The sequence below is a fragment of the Oncorhynchus keta genome, chromosome 14, assembly GCF_023373465.1.
Source record: "Oncorhynchus keta strain PuntledgeMale-10-30-2019 chromosome 14, Oket_V2, whole genome shotgun sequence".
Lineage (NCBI taxonomy): Eukaryota > Metazoa > Chordata > Actinopteri > Salmoniformes > Salmonidae > Oncorhynchus > Oncorhynchus keta.
This window is the reverse complement of record NC_068434.1, coordinates 27287922-27312335: the sequence shown is the minus strand read 5'-3', so window position 1 is coordinate 27312335 and position 24414 is coordinate 27287922. Positions and strand designations below refer to the sequence as shown.

The 24414-nt window shown below is 43.4% G+C and overlaps 2 protein-coding genes across 18 annotated transcripts in view; one reads left to right on the top strand and one right to left on the bottom strand.

Moving 5' to 3' along the window:
• ep400 (E1A binding protein p400) overlaps positions 1–1827 on the top strand; it is a 38416-nt gene extending 36589 nt beyond the window's left edge. For all 6 annotated transcript variants that reach the window (XM_035785471.2, XM_035785472.2, XM_035785469.2 and 3 more), the window contains one exon: positions 348–1827. In XM_035785471.2, the coding sequence (XP_035641364.1) occupies positions 348–647 (300 nt within the window). In that variant the 3' untranslated portion in view covers positions 648–1827. The remainder of the gene's footprint in view (positions 1–347) is intronic.
• Positions 1828–10387: 8560 nt separating this feature from the next.
• Positions 10388–24414, bottom strand: part of LOC118379519 (uncharacterized) — a 65635-nt gene continuing 51608 nt past the window's right edge. For 3 of the 12 annotated variants that reach the window (XM_052461446.1, XM_052461445.1, XM_052461440.1), the window contains exons 3-9: positions 15884–15950; positions 15520–15673; positions 15205–15241; positions 14799–15097; positions 11039–14051; positions 10771–10852; positions 10388–10611 (exon numbers count right to left, since the gene is read on the bottom strand). In XM_052461446.1, the coding sequence (XP_052317406.1) occupies positions 10493–10611; positions 10771–10852; positions 11039–14051; positions 14799–15097; positions 15205–15241; positions 15520–15673; positions 15884–15950 (3771 nt within the window). In that variant the 3' untranslated portion in view covers positions 10388–10492. Of the gene's footprint in view, positions 10612–10770; positions 10853–11038; positions 14052–14798; positions 15098–15204; positions 15242–15519; positions 15674–15883; positions 15951–16104; positions 16212–24414 lie in introns of those variants that run through there. The other 9 variants (XM_052461447.1, XM_052461444.1, XM_052461438.1 and 6 more) reach the window with 5 other exon arrangements.

Genomic DNA, 24414 nt, shown 5'->3' with positions numbered 1-24414 from the left:
GTGGGGCGGCAGGTAGCCTAGTGGTTAGAGCATAGGGCCAGTAACCGAAAGGTTGCTAGATCAAATCCCTGATCTGTCAAGGTAAAAATCTGTTGTTCTGCCCTTGAACAAGGCAATTAACCCACTGTTCCTATGGCCGTCGTTGTAAATAACAATTTGTTCTTAACTGATTTGCCTAAAGTTAAAATAAATAAAAAACAATCATACACTCTAACAATAATGCTACAGAAGTGACACCCGGACAGGGACGGTGCCAACAGATTACAACCACGAGTGATCAACTTACACTTTATAACATGTTGTCTTCTGTCTGATTTTAATGTGACCCTCTTCCTGTCTCGTAACAGATCCAGCCCCAGACGGTGGCCCTGACCCAGACTACATCCTCAGCCCAGCCCCAGGTCCAGATGATTCCAGCAGGCACAGCCACAGCCCAGGTGGTTCAGCAGAAACTCCTCCAGCAGCAGGTGGTGACTGCAGCTGCCTCGCCTCAGATACAGACCCCCCCCCCTCACAGCCCGGCCCAACAGGCCCCAGTTTCCGCTGCAGCAGAGTCCCCAGTACAGCAGCAGCCAGCCAAGGGCCAGGCTCACAGAGGGGCCATGAGGGGCAAGACCCAGGCCAAGCCCAGCGGGGGCAGCAGCTAGGTGCCCACAGGACTAGTTAGAGCTCCCCTTTCAGCTAGGCTAAGCAGGACATCTCATCAGTGTAAATGCATTCAGTGACTGAGGAGCAGCATTATGAAGAGATCCAGCGTTATGAAGGAGTGGTAGAGTCCAGTCTGAGGTGGCTGTGTTGAATCTAACCTGGTTTAAGGAACTGCTCCATGTAAAGGAATGACCTGTCTTTTAGGAGTGTCATCATCTATCTTCAACACAGTAACTGTCGGCTGTTTCCTTAGCGACTGTTTCAGAAGGTCTCCCCTGGACCAACATCCAGGGGGAGGTTTAAGATCAGAAAAGCAGAAAAACAATATTCATGGCTTTTTTTAAATTAATGAATATATTAATGTTACTCCATAGATATCCTGTGGCTATGGGCTGGTGCATAGCTCATTTGGGGAATGTCCATTTGAATAATGTTTTGTGTATTCATACATTCTCCCTGTCCGCCTTGGTGATATTATTCTCATGCTTACCGTTTATGTCTGTAATTTCATAGTTGGTAGATATAGAAAACACCCTTGTTAAAAAAAAGGTATCTTGATAAAGTAATGCATATTAATGAGACTACATCTCAGTAGTACAGATGCATTGCATTGCCTACCAGAACGATAAAGGTGGGGGGACTTCCGTCCTCATGCTAATTGTCATTGTGAAAGTTATTCACAGACATCAAAGCCCTGAGTCATTAGTGAATGCATTTTTACCTATAGAAACACATTCACATAACTTTTTTCAATGTATCAATTTAACATTGACAGAAGTGTCCCTAAAAGTTAGCTCCTTAATTGTTTGCATAAGAGGGAGCTTGCCAGGTCCAAAACTGCCCCAATCGTGATTGTATCACAGTTATAACGACCACTGAAAATACATGAAATAATCTGAATGTAACATTTAGGTTTTTTTTTTGTAACCTTCAGATATTTAATGGATAATAATGCATTTCCCTTTCAGTCTATTATGTTTATGTAACAAATACACTGTAAACATGTACTTTAGTATATTGTGTTTTCTCATAAATATGCCATTTTTTTTATTGATGTTGAAGAAAAAAAACTGTAAATAACAATGAAAAAGGAAAACATTTGTACTTGTAAAGTAGTTGTGTTTTCATTGGATTTTTTCAGCCTAATTGTAATAAAGTGTTTTGTTTTTATACACAATATCTGGTCTGACCTAAGTAGTGATAATCATATCTTTACATTGTAAGTTTGAGCTATGTAGTCTGAAGAAAGCTTGTGATTGTGTCTCTGGCATCCTACGTTATCTCCCAAGAAAGGCGGTATTACCACTGCACTGGATAACCTAGCTATCTATAGTGGCAACCAGCTAATATTTTCATTACATAAAGTGCATTCAGAAAGTATTCAGACCCCTTGACTTTTTCCACATTGTTACGTTACAGCCTTATTCTAAAATGTATTAAATTGTCGTCGTCCCCCCCCCCAATCTACAGATGACTCATAATAAGAAAGCAAAAACAGGTTTGTAGATACATTTTTTTTTTTAAATGTACTAAAAATAAGATACTGATATCACATTTAAAAATATTCAGACCCTTTACTCAGTACTTTGTTGAAGCACCTTTGGCAGCAACTACAGCCTCAAGTCTTCTTGGGTATGACGCTACAAGCTTGGTACACCTGTATTTGGGGAGTTTCTCCCATTTTTCTCTGCAGATCCTCTCAAGTTCTGTCAGACTGGATGGGGAGTGTCGCTGCACGGTTTTTTTCAGGTCTCTAGAGATGTTCGATCGGGTTAGGGTCAGGGCTCTGGCTGGGCCATTGATGGACATTTAGAGACTTGTCCCGAATCCACTCCTGCACTACCGTGGCTGTGTGCATCGGGTCATTGTCCTTTTGGAAGGTGAACCTCTGGAGCAGGTTTTCATCAAGGATCTCTGTACTTTGCTCCGTTCATCTTTCCAAGGATCCTGACTAGTCTCCCAGTAACCGCTGCTGAAAATAATTCCTACTGCATGATACTGCCACAACCATGCTTCACCATAGGGATGGTGCCAGGTTTCCTCCAGGCGTGAAGCTTGGCATTCAGGCAAAGAGTTAAATCTCGGTATCATCAGATCAGAGAATATTGTTTCTCATGGTCTGTTTCTCATGTCTTTAGGTGCCTTTTGGCAAACTCCAAGCGGGCTGTCGAGCCTTTTACTGAGTTGCTTCCGTCTGGCCACTCTACCATAAAGGCCTGATTGGTGGAGGGCTGCAGAGATGTTTGTCCTTCTGGAAGGTTCTCCCATCTTCACGGAGGAACTCAGGAGCTCGGTCAGAGTGACCATTGGGTTATTGGTCGCCTCCCTTACCAAGGCCCTTCTCCCCTGATTGCTCAGTTTGGCCGGGCAGCCAGCTCTAGGAAGTCTTTGTGGTTCCAAACTGGTTCCTTAAGAATGGAGGCCACTGTGTTCTTGGGGCCCTTCATTGCTGCAGACATTTTTTGATACCCTTCCCCCAGGTCTGTGTTTCTTTCCAAATCATGTCCAATCAATTGAATTTTCCACAGGACAAGTTGTAGAAACATCTCAAGGATGATCCATGGAAACAGGATGCACCTGAGCTCAATTTCGAGTCTCATAGCAAAGGGTCTCAATAATTATTTAAATAAGGTAATTCTGTTTTTATTCTTAATAAATTTGCCAAAATGTTCTACACCTTTTTGCTTTGTCATGAGGTGTTTTGTGTAGCTTCATGAGAGGAAAACGTAACAATGTGGAAAAAGTCAAGTGGTCTGAATACTTTCCGGATGCACTGTAAGTTTACTTTTTATAACACATTTCCTGTGATATAACCGTTGGGAAATAATGGGTACTACTACCGTATAATAGGTTAAATCAAAAGATGGAATATGCTGCAATAGATAAAAGCCTTTCTCAGTGTTTTAGTTATGAGGGAGAAATGTTTCCCCCTGCTGGCTGCTGACAGTGGCAGATATATCAGAAGAGAAACATTTATTTGGGCAGGAGGGCAGAGATTCAGGCCTAAAGCCACTCAGAAGATCCTAGATCACTGGATCAGAGGGCATGTCACAGAGTGTCAGAAGAGTCAGACTGTGTAGAAGGGCTATACACACCACTGTTGCTATCACTGCTAACATTTAAAAGACCAGTATTGTAATCTGGTCTGTTAACAGGAGCACATAAGAAGACAAAGGCCAATTTAATGCAATGAATGACGTTTAATAAATTGTCTTAAGTTACTTGGTCTTTAAGGACTGTTTGAAGGGCTTGAACAGGCCTTTGGAGATGGCAGAAAACATCCTGACGAGAAGTGGACGTTTGTGAGGCGTCTCCTGTTGGGAGCCGGCGAGGAGATCCTTTGGCAGTGCAGACATGGCAGCATGTGGCACTATGCTGGGCACTACAGAAGAGAGAGTTGACATGCACTTTAATTTAGAAATGATATAATGTATGTTACAACTCAACATAACTGACACTGATAAATGAGAACCAACAGCTTGAGTTTTGGAGAATATAATTACTTTTACATAAGAGATGACTACTGATTGCGTATATAACCTTTGTAAGGTTATTTTGAAATGGCATTTCTTTGTACACCAATATCTCAAACAGACAAATGTCCTGTTGTGTGAACTTACGCATGCCATCTTCAGCAGTGGTCTGTACTTGTTCTGACTCAGAGCGGTGGGAATCCTTCTTGTTCCCCTTCTTGAATAGCTAAGTATTTAAAGACAAAAACATGTTTAAAGAAATGTCACAGCTGAACAACCTCATGATGATAACAATCACACCTACCACACCAGCACAACAACATTTATGATTGGTTTTGGAATGAATGGATGGTTTTATATTTTTACACTGAATAGCATTGTTTACTCACATTATCTCCCACAACTGTTCATTTAAATATGTTTGCTGTACCTTTAAGTTGCCTGTCAGCCTGACCAGCCTTTGTAGAAAAGATCACTCACATCCTCAGCCAGTGGAAGAGCCTGAGGCCCGGTGGTTTTGACTGATGTTCTTGAGGCTGCCCTCAATGCCTCATTACATCTGTGGAGAAGCGCTTCATTCAAATCCTATCAAATGAAGAGTCCTGTGTCGACAAGGCCTGTTGGAGGATTTTCTCAGAGCCAAACTCCCCCAACAGATTTTTATAGACGACTCTGTAGACTTTATGAATCCTCAAGGTCTCTGGATAGGCTTGTGTCTCAGAGCAGCCTGACCATGCACAGAAGACCTCCATAACTTTGGGGATCAGGTCTTGTGACTTGCGTGTGATGTCAACTGGGTAATCTTCTGCTGGGGTTTGGATTTTTGTTAGAATTCTCATTACTAACATGCTGATGAGGCCGGTGAAGTCATCATCACTGTTCAAGTTATCAGAGGATGGGGTTGGAAGTGGGACATTTTTGACCATGTCTGGGCTGGTTGACATATCGTCCCAGACAATGTTTTGAGCTACACCAGAATGACTGGTGGTATCCACTTCCTCTCCATCAATGTTGGCCTTTAAGATTTGTGCTGCATTGGAGGTCTCGCTTGTTGCCATAATGACGCCAGAAGGAGACAGCCGAGGGGAGGACTTGCCACTCAATAGATTGCCTACATCAGATATAGTGGTTTCAGATGTTTGGAGAGATTCAGTTGGAGAGGATCCTCTACTTTCTGCATCAGAATCCACAGAGTACATGACCTGGCTTACCATAACTTTGGTAAAGAGACTGACTGTGTCACTAAATACTGATGAAGAAGAAGAGCATGAAATTCTATCTTCAGACACTCTAGCCAACACCTTGGCCCCCTGAACCAAAGTCATTGAAGTTGAATAGGGCACAAAACTAGGAAGCAGGAGGCACTTAACAGACTCCTCTACAAACAGCTGAACCAGCTCGTAAGTTGTGGGCTTCCCCAACATGTCATTCCTCTTCAGCTTCGAAAGGATGGTATCAGATGCACTCTTTCCAGCTGCCACTGTCAGTCCCAGAGGGGTCAAGTTGCTATCAGAAATGATGCGGTTGACTTGGTGACTGAGATCACGGGAGAGAGCACCAATCCTACCCTGAGATATGAGCTCCTCCAATCTAGCTATTGCATCTGTTAGATCAGGGTGAGACGTAACCTGCCCTTCTGCCTCTGGATATTCCTTCTTCATGATAGTATCGGCTATGGCAAACATGCTTGTTCTTGCATCACACACCATTGTTTTTGGCTTAGTAGATTTGCTCATGTCAATGACTGAGCATCTTACAATGGGCTAAGCAGGACTCACAGGTAACTCAGAAGGAATGGGAGTTCCAGGGAGTGCAAATTCCCATGATTTGGCAGTTGAGAATGACAACGAGGAGGAAGACCGCAGTGACTCTTGACAGAACAATTCCTCGCCACATTCGCTGCTTATCTTCTCAATGTTCTCCAGCATAGTTCCAACCACTTTATCTATTTGTGAAAGCTGTCCTGCAGCCACCATTTGGTCAGATTTTGACAGTTCTTTCTGAATGGAAACCAGAATATGGCTGAGGGTCTTTGGCTTGAGCCTTCGTTGCTTTGGCGTGTCTTTGCAATGAGAAATAATTCCTCATCTTTGCCTTCACATTGTGGTAAATAGTCTTTGCAGTTATCCACATTTTCTTCTCAGATACTTCCACACCAGTCTGGGGGCTTACAGCTGCAGCATTCGTGTCTTCTGAGGGTTTCTCATCACTCAGTTGAAGCATAGAGTCTGCCTGCCATAGAGTAGTAGGAGACTCTGTGAGCAGGAAAATGCTCTTCATATCATATGCAATTGATCCAATAATTTCATTAGCAACTGAATCTGTATGCTTTGAGGAAATGGTGGATAATGCTGGCGACATATGAGAATCTTTCTGGCTTGAACCGACTTCGCTGGGGAAGAGATTGACAGATTTGATCAGTATTTTTCTGACTTTGTTGGTTGCCTTCTTCTGAAACACTTCACTCGAAAGCTGCTCAATGACTGAGGATGGAGTAACACTTACTCCTTCCAATGATGAGGAACTGGACACGGGCAGGTCTTCTAGGTAAGACATGATACCATCCAAAAAGTCACAGACTTCAAAGGAGTTGTAAGAGGAATTCTCTACAACACTGGACGTTGATTCCAAATCTGCCATCTCGGACCTATACACAGTCACAATCTGAGATAAGACCTCTTTGGTGCAGGGCTCCAGGTTTGGATCACAGAGAACCAGTAAAGGTTGGGAGTTCTCACTCTGGCATTTGCGGAGAGCACCACGTCCAGTTGTGTTGACCTCTTGCAGTATGGCCTCACTCTTACTGAGTAGATGAGAGTTCTGACCATGAGTACAATCTGCTCTGGTCTCAAATGGTTTCTCTTCTACAGAGCCAGATTAATCATGTCCACTAGGAACAGCAGATGAACTGCATTCTGCTATGGGTGATTCACTCCTACTTGCTGAAGATGAGTTCAGGGTTGAACCAGGCAGAACACTGGAGTCAGTGTGCTCCAGAAGTTGTTCCCTTTGGAATGCAGCTCCACCCGTTCTGTGAAATAATTATTTTATCTTTGTCCGGAGCCTGTTGCAGAGTCTACGAGACGTGTGAAAGGGTTTCTGCTTTGGCATACAGTGTCCCACTTGCGGATCTCTCTGGGTGCTTGTTGGCTTATCTAATTCAGCTTGCTTCACAATGCCTTTGACATCTTCAACAAAGCTATCAATTATATTTGGCGCCTCCGAATCCATATTGGTCTGTATGAGCCCAGTGGCCACGGAATGATGTCAAGGTTTTTCACCAATGCCTTGCAAGATATACACGAGTTCAGCTCCTTTGGGAAAGAAGAGTCTTAATCGTCCAGTTGCTCCACTGCAAGGTCACTGCCAACATTTTAACTTTCACAGCCACTTCTTTTTGAATGTTTTTTAACCTTTATTTAACTAGGCAATTCAGTTAAGAACAAATTCTTATTTTCAATGACGGCCTAGGAACAGTGGGTTAACTGCCTGTTCAGGGGCAGAATGACAGATCTGTACCTTGTCAGCTCGGGGGTTTGAACTTGCAACCTTCCGGTTACTTGTCCAACGCTCTAACCAATAGGCTACCCTGCTGCCCCCTCTTGAAGCAGCTTAACCGAGTCTGCATCTTCTCCTTTCATTTCATCCACCATGTCTGCAATAACAGTGATCACCTCTTCTGTTGCAGATGGAATGTAGGAATCAACATCTAACTGGTCCTCTGGAGCAGTGTGATCATAGAAAAATTTCTGGACCATGTTAATCATCTGTTCAGCGGCCTGGTCTGTGCAATGAAGTTGACAATGATCTTGCACAATTTTGCAAGCTGTTCCTTTGTCATCTGCATTGCACAAACAAAACAGAACACAGCAGGTTTGGCAATGAAACTCTGATGTAAAGTATTCTAGATTGAACAGAATGCATTTTATCAACATCGTTTTCCTTATCTGTGACTGAATTCAAAGTTGGATGAAATATGACAGATTAATGAACGTAATAGCAGAATAGAACTATAGTTAAACTAGTCTAATCATATCCGTTGAAAACCGGTCAGTGAACCGTCCTCAAACACAATGAACTGATGTCAATATGGACATTAACCTTCACGTAAAGATATCAAATACATGACGTCAGATATGCCTAGAGGTATTGTTGACTTGATCAGAATACATATCACAGTGTCACAGTACGAGCTGTTGACAGCCTACCCCGAAATCAAACAGGAACATGGATTTTGTGAAATCTGTTGTGAATGTATAGGAATGTTTTTACAATTGTATAACTGCTTTCATTTTACTGGACCCCATGAAGAGTAGCTGCTGCAGCTAAAGGGGATCCACAATAAATACAAATACAAACCCAATGCACCATGATAATACATGCATCAACTTGTTTTGACATATCACATGGGATATGACAGTTCCTGATTCTGAGATACTTGACCTTGAGAGGAGATAAAACATCATCTGTTGATCTATTTCACAGGTTTCTGGTGGTTTCTAAGCATTCTACATGTGTTGGGGAAGGAGGGTGGGATCTCTCCAGAGCATCTAATTACATCAATCATGTCTTGCCATGCATGTGATATGAGATAATGTTATGCACCACGTAAATATACATTGCCTAAGGCTGCAGTGCTATACTCCATGGAGACAGTGCTCAATGTTCATTTAACATGATGGATATATGCTACTCCATTTCATACAATCAATCATCAATCAATCAGTAAAATGTATTTATAAAGCCCTTTTTACATCAGTAGATGTCACAAAATGCTTATTCCGACACCCAGCTTAAAACCTCAAATAGCATGCAATGCAGATTTAGAAGCACGGTGGCTAGGACAAACTCTAGAAAAACAGGAACCTCGGAAGAAACCTAGAGAGGAACCAGGCTCTGAGGGGTGCCTAGTCCTCTTCTGGCTGTGCCGGTGCTAAATGGCATATTATTATTATTATTATAGTCCTCTTCTGGCTGTGCCGGTGGAGATTATAAGCGTACATGGCCAATAAGGCCAGATCGTTCTTGTAGTATGATCTAAAATAAAGACGCACGACAACGAGGTTCTAGCTCCAGCCTGTTTATTAACCTAACCCTCGCATGTCCTACATAGGTACGGATACCCCCAAGGGACATCCTACTACAGTTCTTCAAGTACTGTAGTTCAAACATTCTTCATAGATGACCAGCAGAGTCAGCAAAATAATGTGGTTACAGAGGGTGCAGCAGGTCAGCACCTCCGGAGTAATTGTCAGTTGGCTTTTCATAGCCGAACATTCAGAGGTCGAGACAACAGGTGTGGTAGAGAGAGAGAGGGAGAGAGAGCGAAGATCGAAACAGCAGGTCCATGACAAGGTATCACGTCTGGAGAACATACATGCCTCTTCATGTGATACATGATGTTTGGCTGTGCTAAGTGTTATCTTATGGGTTTGGTGATTGTTTTGTGTGAAGCCGTATTCTGCATTGCATCATGGAATGTGATGTGAAATCCCTGGGCCTATGGCTGTTGAAGCTACTCCACTGCACTGCCCTTCTCCCCCGATGGCTCAGTTTGGCCTGGCGGCCAGCTCTAGGAGGAGTCTTGGTGGTTCCAAACTTCTTCCGTTTAAGAATGATGGAGGCCACTGTGTCCTTGGGGACCTTCAATATTGCAGAAACGTTTTGGTACCCTTCACCAGATCTGTGTCTTGACATAATCATGTCTCTGAGCTCTATGGACAATTCTTTCGACCTCATGGCTTGGTTTTTGCTCTGACATACACTGTCAACTGTTGGACGTTATATTTTCAACATACAGAAAACATCTCAGAGGGTTGATCTAGCTGCAGATAGCTAATTCTCCTCCATGTGTTTTCCCCTTGCTGCTAATAAGCTCTTACCAATCTAACTAAATTAATTGAGAACATCTGGTTATCTGACAGTCTATGCAGCAACTATTGTATTAGAGTTAAGCTCTGGTTATTTTATTTATTTTCCTAGACAAGTCAGTTCAGAAACAAATTCTTATTTACAATGACAGCTTAGGAACAGTGGGTTAACTACCTTGTTCAGGGGCAGAACGTCATATTTTTTACATGGTTAGCTCAGGGATCTGACCTAGCAACATTTCAGTTACTGGCCCAACGTTCTAACCACAAGGCTTCCTGCTGCCCCAAGTCCTGCCAACTCAAAAACGGCACAATAAATGTGTAACCAAGGGGGAACTAGTGCATTTCTCTGAGAAAAGCTGCTTCAGTTTTACCAATCTTCCAAAACACTTGAAATTCTTGTAAAATAATTAGCATTTATTTGATCAAATAGACATGCAGAAATTCCTCTTGTCAAAAGTCTTGCTGTTACAAATGTAGTTCTTCATGCAGCGTAACAGGTTACAGGTTCTTCTTGGTGAAGCGCCTGAATGGCTTCATCATTGCGGAAAAGACCCTGACAATCAAGGATCGTTTTTTGACAGGCTGAGATATGGAGGGAGAAACCTCTCCAACGGTAGCTAGAAACACAACAGAAATGGATGAGTGAGAGAGAGAGAGAGATGCAGTATAGTAACATTGAAAAATAACAGTGATATGAGTTTGGTGGGCATACCTATGTTTCTAACACACACCTAAACAAAACTACAAGCTATACCAGAGCTCTAAAACATCCTTACCTGTGCAATGTCCGTCAGTAGAGGGAATCGCAGTCTGTTCCTGGACTGAATGGCAGTCCATTTTGTTTCCTCTCTTGGAACGCTAACAGAAGAAAGGTAAAGAAAATGGTACAGAGAATAAATAAATAAATGGAACACTTCTGAATCCAAGGCAACAATTTAGTGATGAATAAAACATATTTATTTCATGTATTTGTCTTATCATAGCCACATCGATAACATCAGCACCTAACTGGAACAAAAAACAAATGCTAACTCCCTACTATACCTTGAAGTTGATCCTGAGTTTGGTCATTGAAAAGCAAAGGAAGCTCCTTCTTGCTTTCTGCTCAGCCCCCCTCTCTGTTGCAGCCTGGTCTGATGGGTTTGTTGCAGCAGAAACTGGTCTTGACGCCTCCTTGCATCCCTGTACCAGCTGCTGGGTCAAGGACTTTACCAGGACTCTGTCAAATGCAGGGTCCTGGGAGGAAATAGCTGCTTGCAGGGTGTTATAAGAGCCAAACTCCTCCATGAGGTTTTTATGTACACCTCTGAACACCCTTTGGATGTTCAGGTTCTGGGAATATGCCTGTGTCCTGGAGAATCTGGATGCAGCACAGAACTCAGACAGGACTTGTCTGATGAGTTGCTGAGATGTTTCTGTCAGATCTGCTGCCTGTTGGGAGGGTCCATCTAGGGCTGAGGGTCTGATCTCCGATAGCAACCTTATCACCAGTATGGTGACAAAACAGATGCCATCATCTTTGCTGGAGTCCATCAAGTACTGCAGTGGGAATGCAGTGGCACTGCTGATGTCCGGGGTGATTAAGAGCTCCCTCAGATGGCCAAAGCTGCTGGGGATGCACACCTCCTTCTCTTCAATGTCAATCCCATCTCCCTTTGGTACCAAAGAGGTTCCCTTGTTGGTGAAAGACGGAGTGGAGGATCGAAAAGAGGCTTTAGCACTCAGCGGTCGACTGCTGTCAGTCATTGGACTGTTACGATGCAGGGGTTCATCTGTGTGTGCCATCATCTTTGTCTTTAGGTCACTTGAAGAAATCTCTGGCATTTTAGAGACCCTGGTGTCGATGCAGGAGCTCCTGACGATGGGGCAGGTCAGATCAAAAGGCACTTGGTCAGGGATGGGAGTGCCAGGGAGGTTGATCTCTAACTCACACTCTGACCTAGGACCCTTTGAAGAGCTGGACAAGGAACTACGACCATTTAAAGAAGTGGACAAAGATGAACAGGTTCTAGGGATGTCTTGGCAGACTTGTTCACTGTCATCCTCACTTTTCTCAACCTCCTTCAGCATAGTTCCTAACATATCATTGATCTGAAGGAGCTCCCTGGAATCCTTCATTCGCCCTAAGTTTGAGATTTCACTCTGGATAGCAACCAGGATTTCCCCAAGGGTCTCTTTGGAAGAAGCATTTTCTGTCTTTTCGGATCCGGATTGCTTCAGCCCTGTGATGAAATCCTTAAGTGTGTTCTTCATACTGACGCAGATGGTCTTAGCTGTTGACCAAAGCTTCTCCTCTGATATTTTAACACTCAATTCAGTATCATCCAGTTGGGAGCCCCCGTGGGAGCACTGCGAAACTCTCCCACTTCTTTCCAGTAGCACAGTGTCAGTGGACTCATTTCTCTGGAAAATAGTCACCATTCCTTTGACAAAGGTTTCCACTAATCCAGAGGCTGTATTCTCAGAGGACATGGAGGACATGGATTCTGAAAGGACATGGATCTCTGATGGTGAGCTAGATGATAAGCCAGCCTGCAGACTTTTCTGAAGACCAGTATGGCTGATCTGTGTGATAAAGGAATAACTGGATCTCATCAGCACTTTACTCACTGCCTCTTCTGCCTGAGTCTGGAAGTCATTGCTAGAGAGCTTCTTAATGCTCTGAATCAGACTAGTAGAGGACTCTGTGATTCTGACACTCTCTTCTGAGCTCAGTTGAGAATATTGAGTACTCACGCTCAAGTCTTCATTGGGTGAGGGTGACTGGGAAATAGTATAGTCATCGAGCTTCGATAGGACGCCATCAACAAACCAACAAGCCTCTAGGGACTCATCAGATGAACTGACAACGGCCAAGGATTTACTCTCCACTTTTGATAACTCTGACTTGTAGATGGAAAAAACACTGCTAAGAACTTCTTGAGTACTGGTATCCAGATTGGAGAGACAGAGAGCTGGTATTGGTTGGCTCTCACTGGGAACTCTACTAAGTTCGGTGCTGGGTAACTGGACCTCAACAGTTGAAACAGTTGCCTTTTCCAGGGTGTCTGAAGACTCCTGAAGAGAAGCATCCTTAGCCACACCTTCTTCTCGAGTGGATAGAGTTAAAAGGTCCCTCAGCTTTGCTCGTATACGGCCGTAGAGTGTGCGGGCTAGAGAGAAGGTTATCATCTGTGAAGATCCTGTTTTGTGGTCATTTACAGGAACTGGCCAATCAACTGCTTCACATGTGCCTTCAAATGATGCTATCGTCTCCATGCCTCCCACAAATGCCTTAACAATCACTGTGGCAGTGGAGGTTACAGATGTCAGGGCTGTGCAGCTGGTATTCAGGGGGGCTTCAGTAAGGCTTGGAGCAGCACTAGAATGCCTAGAGGAAGGAGCCATGCCAGAAGAGCTGCTGACTTTCCTTGTAAGGATGGTGCTCACCGCATTCAGGGCTTTAGACTGAAAGTCGGGGCTAGAGAGGGTCTGAATCTTTCTGGCCACCACACTGGAAGAGGATCCAGTCTCTTTGAGAAAGTGAGTGGTCCCTTCCTTCCCAGATGGACACTCAACATCAAGGTCACATTGAAGATTGGTCAGAAATTTAGACCCCAAGATTGTCATCTTCTTGGCCAGATCCAATAGGATGTTGAAGTCCTGTGCCATTTTGTCCATTGTGCCGACAATGGCATCCAGCACATCATCCGTCACAGGGTCCATGAGGGGCTCGATAAACCCTACCCACTCTGGCTCAGACGTTTGGCTCTGTAGCTCGGCCAGGATCTGCACCGAGGCTACCCGAATGACCTCCTTGCCTGCTGCTATGTCCTGACTGTCCATAGGGGGGCAACTCCCCGGGCTGGCCTGAATGGCCACTGAGAGGCCAGAGTTAAGCTGGTGTACCACCTCCCCCACGATAGCACAGCTCAACTCGGAGGAGCTGGGGTTGGAGTGACCCTCAACCAGGGATATCAGGAGGCTCTCTTCCGTTACCCCAAAAAGAGCCTTCAGAGGCTCCTCCATGAGTGGAGCCTCTCTAGTTGCAGGCAAGCTCTGCAATGAGGTCTGGGACCTTGAAGATAAACACACAATCACCAACTGTCACACCCTGACCATAGTTTGCTTTGTATGTTTCTATGTTTTGTTTGGTCAGGGTGTGATCTGAGTGGGCATTCTATGTTGTGTGTCTAGTTTGTCTGTTTCTGTGTTTGGCCTGATATGGTTCTCAATCAGAGGCAGGTGTTAGTCATTGTCTCTGATTGGGAACCATATTTAGGTAGCCCGTTTGGTGTTGGGGTTTGTTGGTGATTGTTCCTGTCTTTCTGTTTGTTACACCAGATAGGGCTGTTTTCGGTTTCTGTATATTGTTCTATTTTCATCTTTATTAAAGATGTATCAAAATAACCACGCTGCGTTTTGGTCCGCCTCTCCTTCAACAGAAGAAACCCGTTACACCAACTGTATCTAATCTGGGTCATTAGTGAGCCTGAAAACCAAATTAGAGCAATGATGGATTACTTCTCATACCAACGTAGTTCTAGAAGCCTAAAGCCAACTGACACGATTTTTTGCCTGATTTTTATGTTTGTATGACATCAGAATATGATTAATTCTGAAAGGCATGTACCTGATCTATTTATTCATAGATGACTTTATGGCTTACCCAGTTAAAAATGACTTTCACCTGGACCCACCCCCTCAGTGGCAACATTTCTGACCAGAACTTAAAACTACAAGGTGTGAATTCCAAGTTAATAATTTATGATAAGTATGGGTCAGGTCTTGCAATTATTAAGTGGAAATATTGCTGTGAACATACCTCTTAGGCGAACAGCATGGTGATGAGGTCCTGCGGGTGGATTTTTGGCGGCACCCTGCACTGCCATTCCTCCTCCTCTCCTTAGTCCAGTAGTTCATCTCACTAATCAGCAGCCTTTTCTCTCTCTCATCCAGACTGCCTAAGGAATCCTCAGAGCACTGGGATTCTGGGGAGGTTGCCCCACTCCTCAGGTTCACCCCCATGATACGAGCTAGCGCTGGTAGGAGAATGCGGAGGGCTGTCTGGGTCACGACTTTAACAATCTTCAGACACAGCATGGAGAGCTGCTCAAATGTGAGCTATGGCCAACAAACAGAGGAATGTTTTTGTCAATCAAGTAATTCCATGACACCATTCCCTATATAGCGCACAACTTTTGACCAGAACCTTATGTGGAGAGACTTACGTTATTTTTCATGCCATGCTGAATCACTCTCCATTGGCTAGAGAAAAGAAAAGAAAGGAAACATATTTTACCTGCACACTGATGTTGAGTTAGTGGAGTCACTAGATAGCCATGTTAGGGAAAATAAACGTGTATTTAATTAAGCTATTAGCAAGTACATAAGACATTTTGTTCTTGATTTGCAGGAAGAGTTAGGGGTGTGGTTACAGTGATGTTAGGTGTAGTGTTTGAAATCCCCTTTGTGGTTAGAAGGTGCACTATGACTATAAATTCAGAGTTGTTGTATGTGAGGTTGGAAAAAGACATGGGACTTGCTCATCAGTTAGACTCCTCAGGAAGGAGAGGAGGATTGGGGCACAGCATGTCTCAATCTTGAGAGAAGGCATTAGAGTCCTCTGAGCCTCCTTCTCCAGCTGCTCAATGATAGATCCCCTTTCCCGGAAACCACACCCGGGTGTCTGAGAAGACTCTGGAAAACCACAAAGAGAAATCTAAAGTTGAATCTGAACTTGATCCCTAATTTCCTTCACCTTTAGTGATTTGATTGCACTGGACAGGTAAAAGCACATCTCTCTGCGGGCCTCCCTTATATTGCTTTCACCTATATAGATACTATCTTCTCAGATTAGTGCTGATGAATTTGAACACAACCTGCACCCAACATGAAGTAATCTCAAACCTGCACCAATGCTGCTGTCCTCCTCCACGGAAGTCTTCTTGGCACAGCCACTGGACTTACATTTAGCCTACATGACAACAGATTATAGGTCTCATAGCAGATCTAAGGTCAGTGTAGCATCTCCTCCTAATGCTTTAAGGCTAGGATTTAGTGATAGAAAAATAATCCTAGATCTGTGCCTAAGTAGGCAGAGCATGTGTAAAGGACAGCATAATTCTTACCTTGCCTCCTGTCCTGTTCTTGTTGGTCTCATGTGTCTCTGTTTCATCCTTCATGTTCTCCACAACCTTATTTTGGTCATCCGGGGGATCCTCCCATTTCACGCTCTGGTGGATAAATGAGAGGCCAATATCAGTCCTAGGTTGTGACTTTATGAAACAACTTATTCGCTCCTATTTTAAACAAAACGGCAATAGTGGTCAGATTTCAGTCCATGGATCAAACCAGTGAGACCTATTGCTGTGTTAGTGACCTACTATATTGTTAGTAATTTCTCCTCTCAACTCAAAATAGGCTAAATGAACCATACCTTGCTGTCATCTGACATGATGTGTAGCTTATTGTTGTAGGCTGTTTAGAGGAAATACTAATACCTCCTTTGAAAAAACGTCAGTGAACCATCGGCAGACAACTGAAGTGAATATGAACGTCATAGAATTATGCCAAAGCATTGTTGAATACTCGATTCCGATTGGCTGAAGCCAGAGCATTCTCCAAAGATGTCATACACACATGATGTCACAATTAGGCCTAAGTCTAATGTCTATGTGAATTGTCAATGTCTTTAGAAAACAAATCAAAGCTTGTCAAAGTTCTGCCAAACGAAAAGATGTCTAAGTGCACGTTTTTGCGTTTAATTTATGGTTTATCATGCATCGTCATTCATCACCATGCACAAAAACGTAACTCGCTGCCATCCATTAATTATAATTCTGAGGTTGCAAAGCTGCAGACCTAGGACGTGCAATAAATTATAACCACTTGCAGAATAATTTCAAATCAATGACGTTCTAGGGGGCTTGAACTATTTCAGCACTGTGGAGCTGTCCGCTGCATAGAGCTGACACGTTTCTTGGCGTCTGGAGACCGTGCCATGGTGCTGAAATGTTTCGAGTCTGGGCAGCACCTGAGACCGCGGCATGGTGCTGAAACGGAGCAGGGCTCAGTTCTATGGATATCTCATGCCGATTTTCCTGCTAGCCTATGTATAACGATACTATAATCACATTATTTTCATCCATCCGCCAACACAAATGGCATGTCAACGTTTCCCAAATAATAATGCAATGAAGCCAATCCGAGATGTATGGTTCTTCATCCAGAGGACGAAGCACCACTGTATCATCTAAAACCTTCAGAGAGATCCCTTAAAACTGTAGTATAAATTCTCCACAGCTGTTCTGGTAGCTAGGTTAATTTAGCGAGACATGGACAAATCCAACACATAGCGTTTCTACTGAGTCCTGCTTAGAGATGACTGACCTTGATGTTGCTAGTTGTAATGACGCTTTTAAAACAAGAATAGTTATTTGTAATTGCTCTGGGAGCTAATTATTGCAGGGCCCAGCTACACATCCTGTTCCCTGGGCTCATTACGGACAGCCAATGAGCAGTTCAGGTGAAAAAGTCAGCCAGATCTGATCCCTCTAACATACATGATACTAGGATCCTGTAGCAACCTGCCGGCCTGCACAATCCTCCATGGCACGAATGCTACACGCGCAAAATGGTATGCTAACATCCCACAACAATTCCCCAAGTTGAATTACTTGCCTAAACTTCAAATCATACTTATTTTCTAATGTCAACCATAGTTTCTGCACTTAAGGCAGACTTGCCATAAGAACAAGATGGAATTAGGACAACTGTAAAGCTCATTAAACGTAGGCTAAAATGAACCTTACCTGGCTGTCGTCAGCCATTATGTGTAGCCCGTTAATTAAGGCTCTGCGCCTCTGATACTGTAGCTGTTCTGTAACTGTTAAATGACGTTTTCCTTAGTTACATTCCCAAATATTTTGTCATTTAACCTACCTTTTCTTCATCCATAATAGCATACAGTATTTTTATATCTCGAAAAACTTGTCCTTGTCTGTGTTGTTTTCACTCATGTTGAGTTTACTGAGGACAATATTGCAGCCACTGACGAATTCAGAACTACATACCACGTCATGGAATGTTAGACCTTCATTAATATTGGGGGAAATATATTGATCAATCAGATTTCCTATTTAGTGAGCCAGTTGATTGACAATTTTAATCAACCGTTTTCGATACAGCTAGGCCCACATTGAAATCTGTTCACTAAGCACTGCGACTCAGCAGGTCAAAACAGAAATAAACCTAGTCTAATTTCGTGTCGACCTCTTGTGGATTTATTTGGTAACCTATTTAGTGAGCCAGTTGATTGATCTATTCCTTATAGTGCATTCCTTAAAAGTAGGCCTACATTAGGGAATAAGGTGCTATTTGGTAGCATATTCCTCTCGAGCTCATGCCTCCACCAATCCAATGATTTTAGAGTTGTAGGAAGAAGCGAACAAGAGTGTACACTTCAGGAGAAGGGAGATATTATTGGACTGTATCCCCAGGCTATAGCCAGGCCTAAACCAAGTAGCCTTGAGTACGAACCCAAAAGCTTGGATTGCCAAAGGCCTATCAGAGCTAAATTGGTGATAACATCTTTAAACTTACTGTACAACATGTTCTACCTTTCCTATATTTCACTTACCTTTTCTTCCACCATAGCTACTTTTATATCTCGAAGCAGCATGTCACATGGACTGAAGGTTTTAAGAAATGTTTATATGTCGCCCTCTTGTGGAATTATTTACAAACAACAATGTGTTGTGTAGGATCCAAATTATTGTTTTTCCTCATCCAAACTGTTTTGGCTTGGCTACTGTCATGTCGAGTTATGATAAAATAGCATTTTTCCAGACGCAGACTTTTAGTTAGTCGGGGACGTCATGGACTGAAGGTTTTAAGAAATGTTTATATGTCGCCCTCTTGTGGAATTATTTAGGTACAACAACAATGTGTTGTGTAGGATCCAAATGATTGTTTTTTCCTCATCCATGTGTTACGTCCTATTATCAGTCATAAACAGATTACTCTCCCAACAGAGCAATACACTTTAATAGTAAAGGGGTAACACTCTTTGTTCAAAGTAACAGAATAGCTGTAAGAGCGATGCAATTATTTGATGCACCGCAAGGGGTATTGTGTTGTCAGCATTGGGTTCGTGTCTCGTGTACTTTTCGTATTTTTTGTATATATATATATATTTCAACTTTATTTTCAATCTCTTTTCGATTTTTAATTCGATTCTATAATATTTATTATTAAAAAAATTTAAATTTTAGAACACATTCAAGAACCTCCAGAAGCTAACCAGCTAATTAGCTACAAGCTATTTAGTCATTGTTAGCCACTGCTAGCAGCTTTTATTCTAAACATGCATTCTGTTATCAATGGATTACAGATAGGTCCTGGTTACAGATAAGCTAACGCCCAGTTCTTAGCCTGAGATCCTTTTCTGCAGTTTCAGCATCGGACTGTCTCTCATACAACGCCGGACCCGTAATCCCTACCACTACTTCTAATCTTGACAGCTACCTCACAGCTTGCAAAACAGTCACAGCTAGCAGCTAACTAGCTCACAGCTAACTAGCTCACAGCTAGCAGCTAACTAGCTCACAGAGCTTGCACTCACCTGCACCCAGTACCGAAGCCTATCCCTGAGACCCACCTGATGGCCTACTCAGCTGTTCACCCAACACCTGTCTCACGGCTAGAGCCCAATACTCCACCGGATCCTTGGTGTAAACTCTGGACCTGGCAGCTGGAACCGCTGCTGTCTGGCTATAGTGGCTGCTGCCACTGTCTCACTCTAGCAACAGCCGTGAGCCAGGCGCATCTCCCGGCTAGCAAACCAAATGTACAATACCTCTTTCAGCCATCTGGCTTGATTTTCTTCTTACGACCCCCCGCCGCACCACCACGACTGGTCTGCCAACGAATACTCTTCCCTGAGAGCGCCAAACTCCAATGTTCTGCTAGTTTGTGAACAGCTGTGATAAAACTGTCAGTGGTTTCGCCCCGTGATAGCCTAGTTTGCGCATCTCCCTGTTAAATCTACTGCTCTCTGGACACTATGATGTTGTGGCTCCATAGCTGATGCCTGCTTGTCCATTAATCACTTTTACTCCTTCTGTTTATTTATTTTTTATCTGTCGGCCCATCAGTGAACTCAGGCTAGTGTGTAGTTAACTTGAAATGCCTCTCTGCCTAGTCATAGCCTGTTGTTGTTGTGGTAGCTGATTAGCTGTTGTTGTCTCACCTGTTGTTTTAGCAAGACCTCCCAATCAACATTCTGCGATTACTTTATGCCTCGCTCTGTCTCTCTCAAATGTCAATGGCCTTGTATACTGTTGTTCAGGTTAGTTATCATTGTTTTGGTTTACAATGGAGCCCCTAGTTCCCTCTTCATACCTCTTACCTCCTTGTACCACCTCCCAACATGGTGTACCCATTACAACCAGCATGTCCAGAGATGCAACGTTCTTATCATAACACAGTGCCTGTTTTATCTCCGCTGTACCCGCACCCCGCCATACCCCTGTCTGCGCATTATGCCCTAAATATATTCTACCATGCCCAGAAAGAACGACAGCCTGATGCTAAAGATTTACTTCGGTCCTCCACGTTTATTCACCAGCAAGGGAACCTCTTTGGTACCAACAGGTTTGATCTGACAGAAACATCTCAGCAACTCAGGTTCAGCTCAAGTCCTGTCTGAGTTCTTTGTGCATCCAGATTCTCCAGGACACAGGCATATTCCCAGAACCTGAACATCCAAAGGGTTTATTTGATCAAATAAATGCTAATTATTTTACAAGAATTTCAAGTGTTTTGGAAGATTGGTAAAATTGAAGCAGCTTTTCTCAGAGAAATGCACTAGTTCCCCCTTGGTTACACTTTTATTGTGAGTTGGCAGGACTTGGAGCAGCAGGTAGCCTTGTGGTTAGAGCGTCGGGCCAGTAACTGAAAGGTTGCGAGGTCAGATCCCTGAGCTAACCATGTAAAAATATGACGTTCTGCTCCTGAACAAGGTAGTTAACCCACTGTTCCTAAGCTGTCATTGTAAATAAGAATTTGTTCTGAACTGACTATGGTCCTCGGGCTCAGGTCCTCCCAGAGAGAGAAAGAAAGGAAGAAATAAAGAGAGAGAGAAAGAGAGAGAGAGAATTAGAGAACGCACACTTAGATTCACACAGAAGACAGAATTGGACAGAAGAAGTACTCCAGATATAACAAACTGACCCTAGCCCCCGACACATAAACTACTGCAGCATAAATACCGGAGGTTGAGACAGGAGGGGTCATGAGACACTGTGGCCCCATCCGAGGACACCCCGGACAGGGCCAAACAGGAAGGATATAACCCCACCCACTTTGCCAAAGCACAGCCCCCACACCACTAGAGGGATATCTTCAACCACCAACTTACCATCCTGAGACAAGGCTGAGTATAGCCCACAAAGATCTCCGCCATGGCACAACCCAAGGGGGGCGCCAACCCAGACAGGATGACCACATCAGTGAATCAACCCACTCAGGTGACGCACCCCTTCCAGGGACGGCATGAGAGAGCCCCAGTAAGCCAGTGACTCAGCCCCTGTAATAGGGTTAGAGGCAGAGAATCCCAGCAGAGACAGCAAGGGCGGTTCGTAGCTCCAGAGCCTTTCCGTTCACCTTCCCACTCCTGGGCCAGATTATACTCAATCATATGACCCACTGAAGAGATGAGTCTTCAGTAAGGACTTAAAGGTTGAGACCGAGTTTGCGTCTCTGACATGGGTAGGCAGACCGTTCCATAAAAATGGAGCTCTATAGGAGAAAGCCCTGCCTCCAGCTGTTTGCTTAGAAATTCTAGGGACAATTAGGAGGCCTGCGTCTTGTGACCGTAGCGTACGTGTAGGTATGTACGGCAGGACCAAATCAGAGAGATAGGTAAGAGCAAGCCCATGTAATGCTTTGTAGGTTAGCAGTAAAACCTTGAAATCAGCCCTTGCTTTGACAGGAAGCCAGTGTAGAGAGGCTAGCACTGGAGTAATATGATCAAATTTTTTGGTTCTAGTCAGGATTCTAGCAGCCATATTTAGCACTAACTGAAGTTTATTTAGTGCTTTATCCGGGTAGCCGGATAAAGCACCGCCATTGCAGTAGTCTAACCTAGAAGTGACAAAAGCATGGATTAATTTTTCTGCATCATTTTTGGACAGAAAGTTTCAGATTTTTGCAATGTTACGTAGATGGAAAAAGCTGTCCTTGAAATGGTCTTGATATGTTCTTCAAAAGAGAGATCAGGGTCCAGAGTAACGCCGAGGTCCTTCACAGTTTTATTTGAGACGACTGTACAACCATTAAGATTAATTGTCAGATTCAACAGAAGATCTCTTTGTTTCTTGGGACCTAGAACAAGCATCTCTGTTTTGTCCGAGTTTAAAAGTAGAAAGTTTGCAGCCATCCACTTCCTTATGTCTGAAACACATGCTTCTAGCAAGGGCAATTTTGGGGCTTTTTCACCATGTTTCATTGAAATGTACAGCTGTGTGTCATCCGCATAGCAGTGAAAGTTAACATTATGTTTTCGAATAACATCCCCAAGAGGTAAAATATATAGTGAAAACAATAGTGGTCCTAAAACGGAACTTGAGGAACACTGAAATTTACAGTTGATTTGTCAGAGGACAAACCATTCACAGAGACAATCTGATATCTTTCCGACAGATAAGATCTAAACCAGGCCAGAACTTGTCCGTGTAGACCAATTTGGGTTTCCAATCTCTCCAAAAGAATGTGGTGATCGATGGTATCAAAAGCAGCACTAAGGTCTAGGAGCACGAGGACAGATGCAGAGCCTCGGTCCGATGCCATTAAAATGTCATTTACCACCTTCACAAGTGCCGTCTCAGTGCTATGATGGGATCTAAAACCAGACTGAAGCATTTCGTATACATTGTTTGTCTTCAGGAAGGCAGTAAGTTGCTGCGCAACAGCCTTTTCTAAAAATTTTGAGAGGAATGGAAGATTCGATATAGGCCGATTGTTTTTTATATTTTCTGGGTCAAGGTTTGGCTTTTTCAAGAGAGGCTTTATTACTGCCACTTTTAGTGAGTTTGGTACACATCCGGTGGATAGAGAGCCGTTTATTATGTTCAACATAGGAGGGCCACAAGCACAGGAAGCAGCTCTTTCAGTAGTTTAGTTGGAATAGGGTCCAGTATGCAGCTTGAAGGTTTAGAGGCCATGATTATTTTCATCATTGTGTCAAGAGATATAGTACTAAAACACTTGAGTGTCTCTCTTGATCGTAGGTCCTGGGAGAGTTGTGCAGACTCAGGACAACTGAGCTTTGAAGGAATATGCAGATTTAAAGAGGAGTCCTTAATTTGCTTTCTAATAATCATAATCTTTTCCTCAAAGAAGTTCATGAATTTATCACTGCTAAAGTGAAAGTCATCCTCTCCTGGGGAATGCTGCTTTTTAGTTAGCTTTGCGACAGTATCAAAAAGGAATTTCGGATTGTTCTTATTTTCCTCAATTAAGTTAGAAAAATAGGATGATCGAGCAGCAGTAAGGGCTCTTCGGTACTGGTGTGGCGCCATTTCCGTTCCAATTTTCTGGAAGCTTGCTTCAGAGCTCGGGTATTTTCTGTGTACCAGGGAGCTAGTTTCTTATGAGAAATGTTTTTAGTTTTTAGGGGTGCAACTGCATCTAGGGTATTGCGCAAGGTTAAATTGAGTTCCTCAGTTAGGTGGTTAACTGATTTTTGTCCTCTGGCGTCCTTGGGTAGACAGAGGGAGTCTGGAAGGACATCAAGGAATCTTTGTGTTGTCTGTGAATTTATAGCAGGACTTTTGATTTTCCTTGGTTGGGGTCTGAGCAGATTATTTGTTGCAATTGCAAACGTAATAAAATAGTGGTCCGATAGTCCAGGATTATGAGGAAAAACATTAAGATCCACAACATTTATTCCATGGGACAAAACTAGGTCCAGCGTATGACTGTGACAGTGAGTGGGTCCAGAGACATGTTGGACAAAACCTACTGAGTCGATGATGGCTCCGAAAGCCTTTTGGAATGGGTCTGTGGACTTTTCCATGTGAATATTAAAGTCACCAAAGATTAGAATATTATCTGCTATGACTACAAGGTCCGATAGGAATTCAGGGAACTCAGTGAGGAACGCTGTATATGGCCAAAGAGGCCTGTAAACAGAAGCTATAAAAAGTGATTGAGTAGGCTGCATAGATTTCATGACTAGAAGCTCAAAAGACAAAAATGTCATTTTTTTTTTGTAAATTGAAATTTGCTATCGTAAATGTTAACAACACCTCCGCCTTTGCGGGATGCACGGGGATATGGTCACTAGTGTAGCCAGGAGGTGAGGCCTCATTTAACACAGTAAATTCATCAGGCTTAAGCCATGTTTCAGTCAGGCCAATCACATCAAGATTATGATC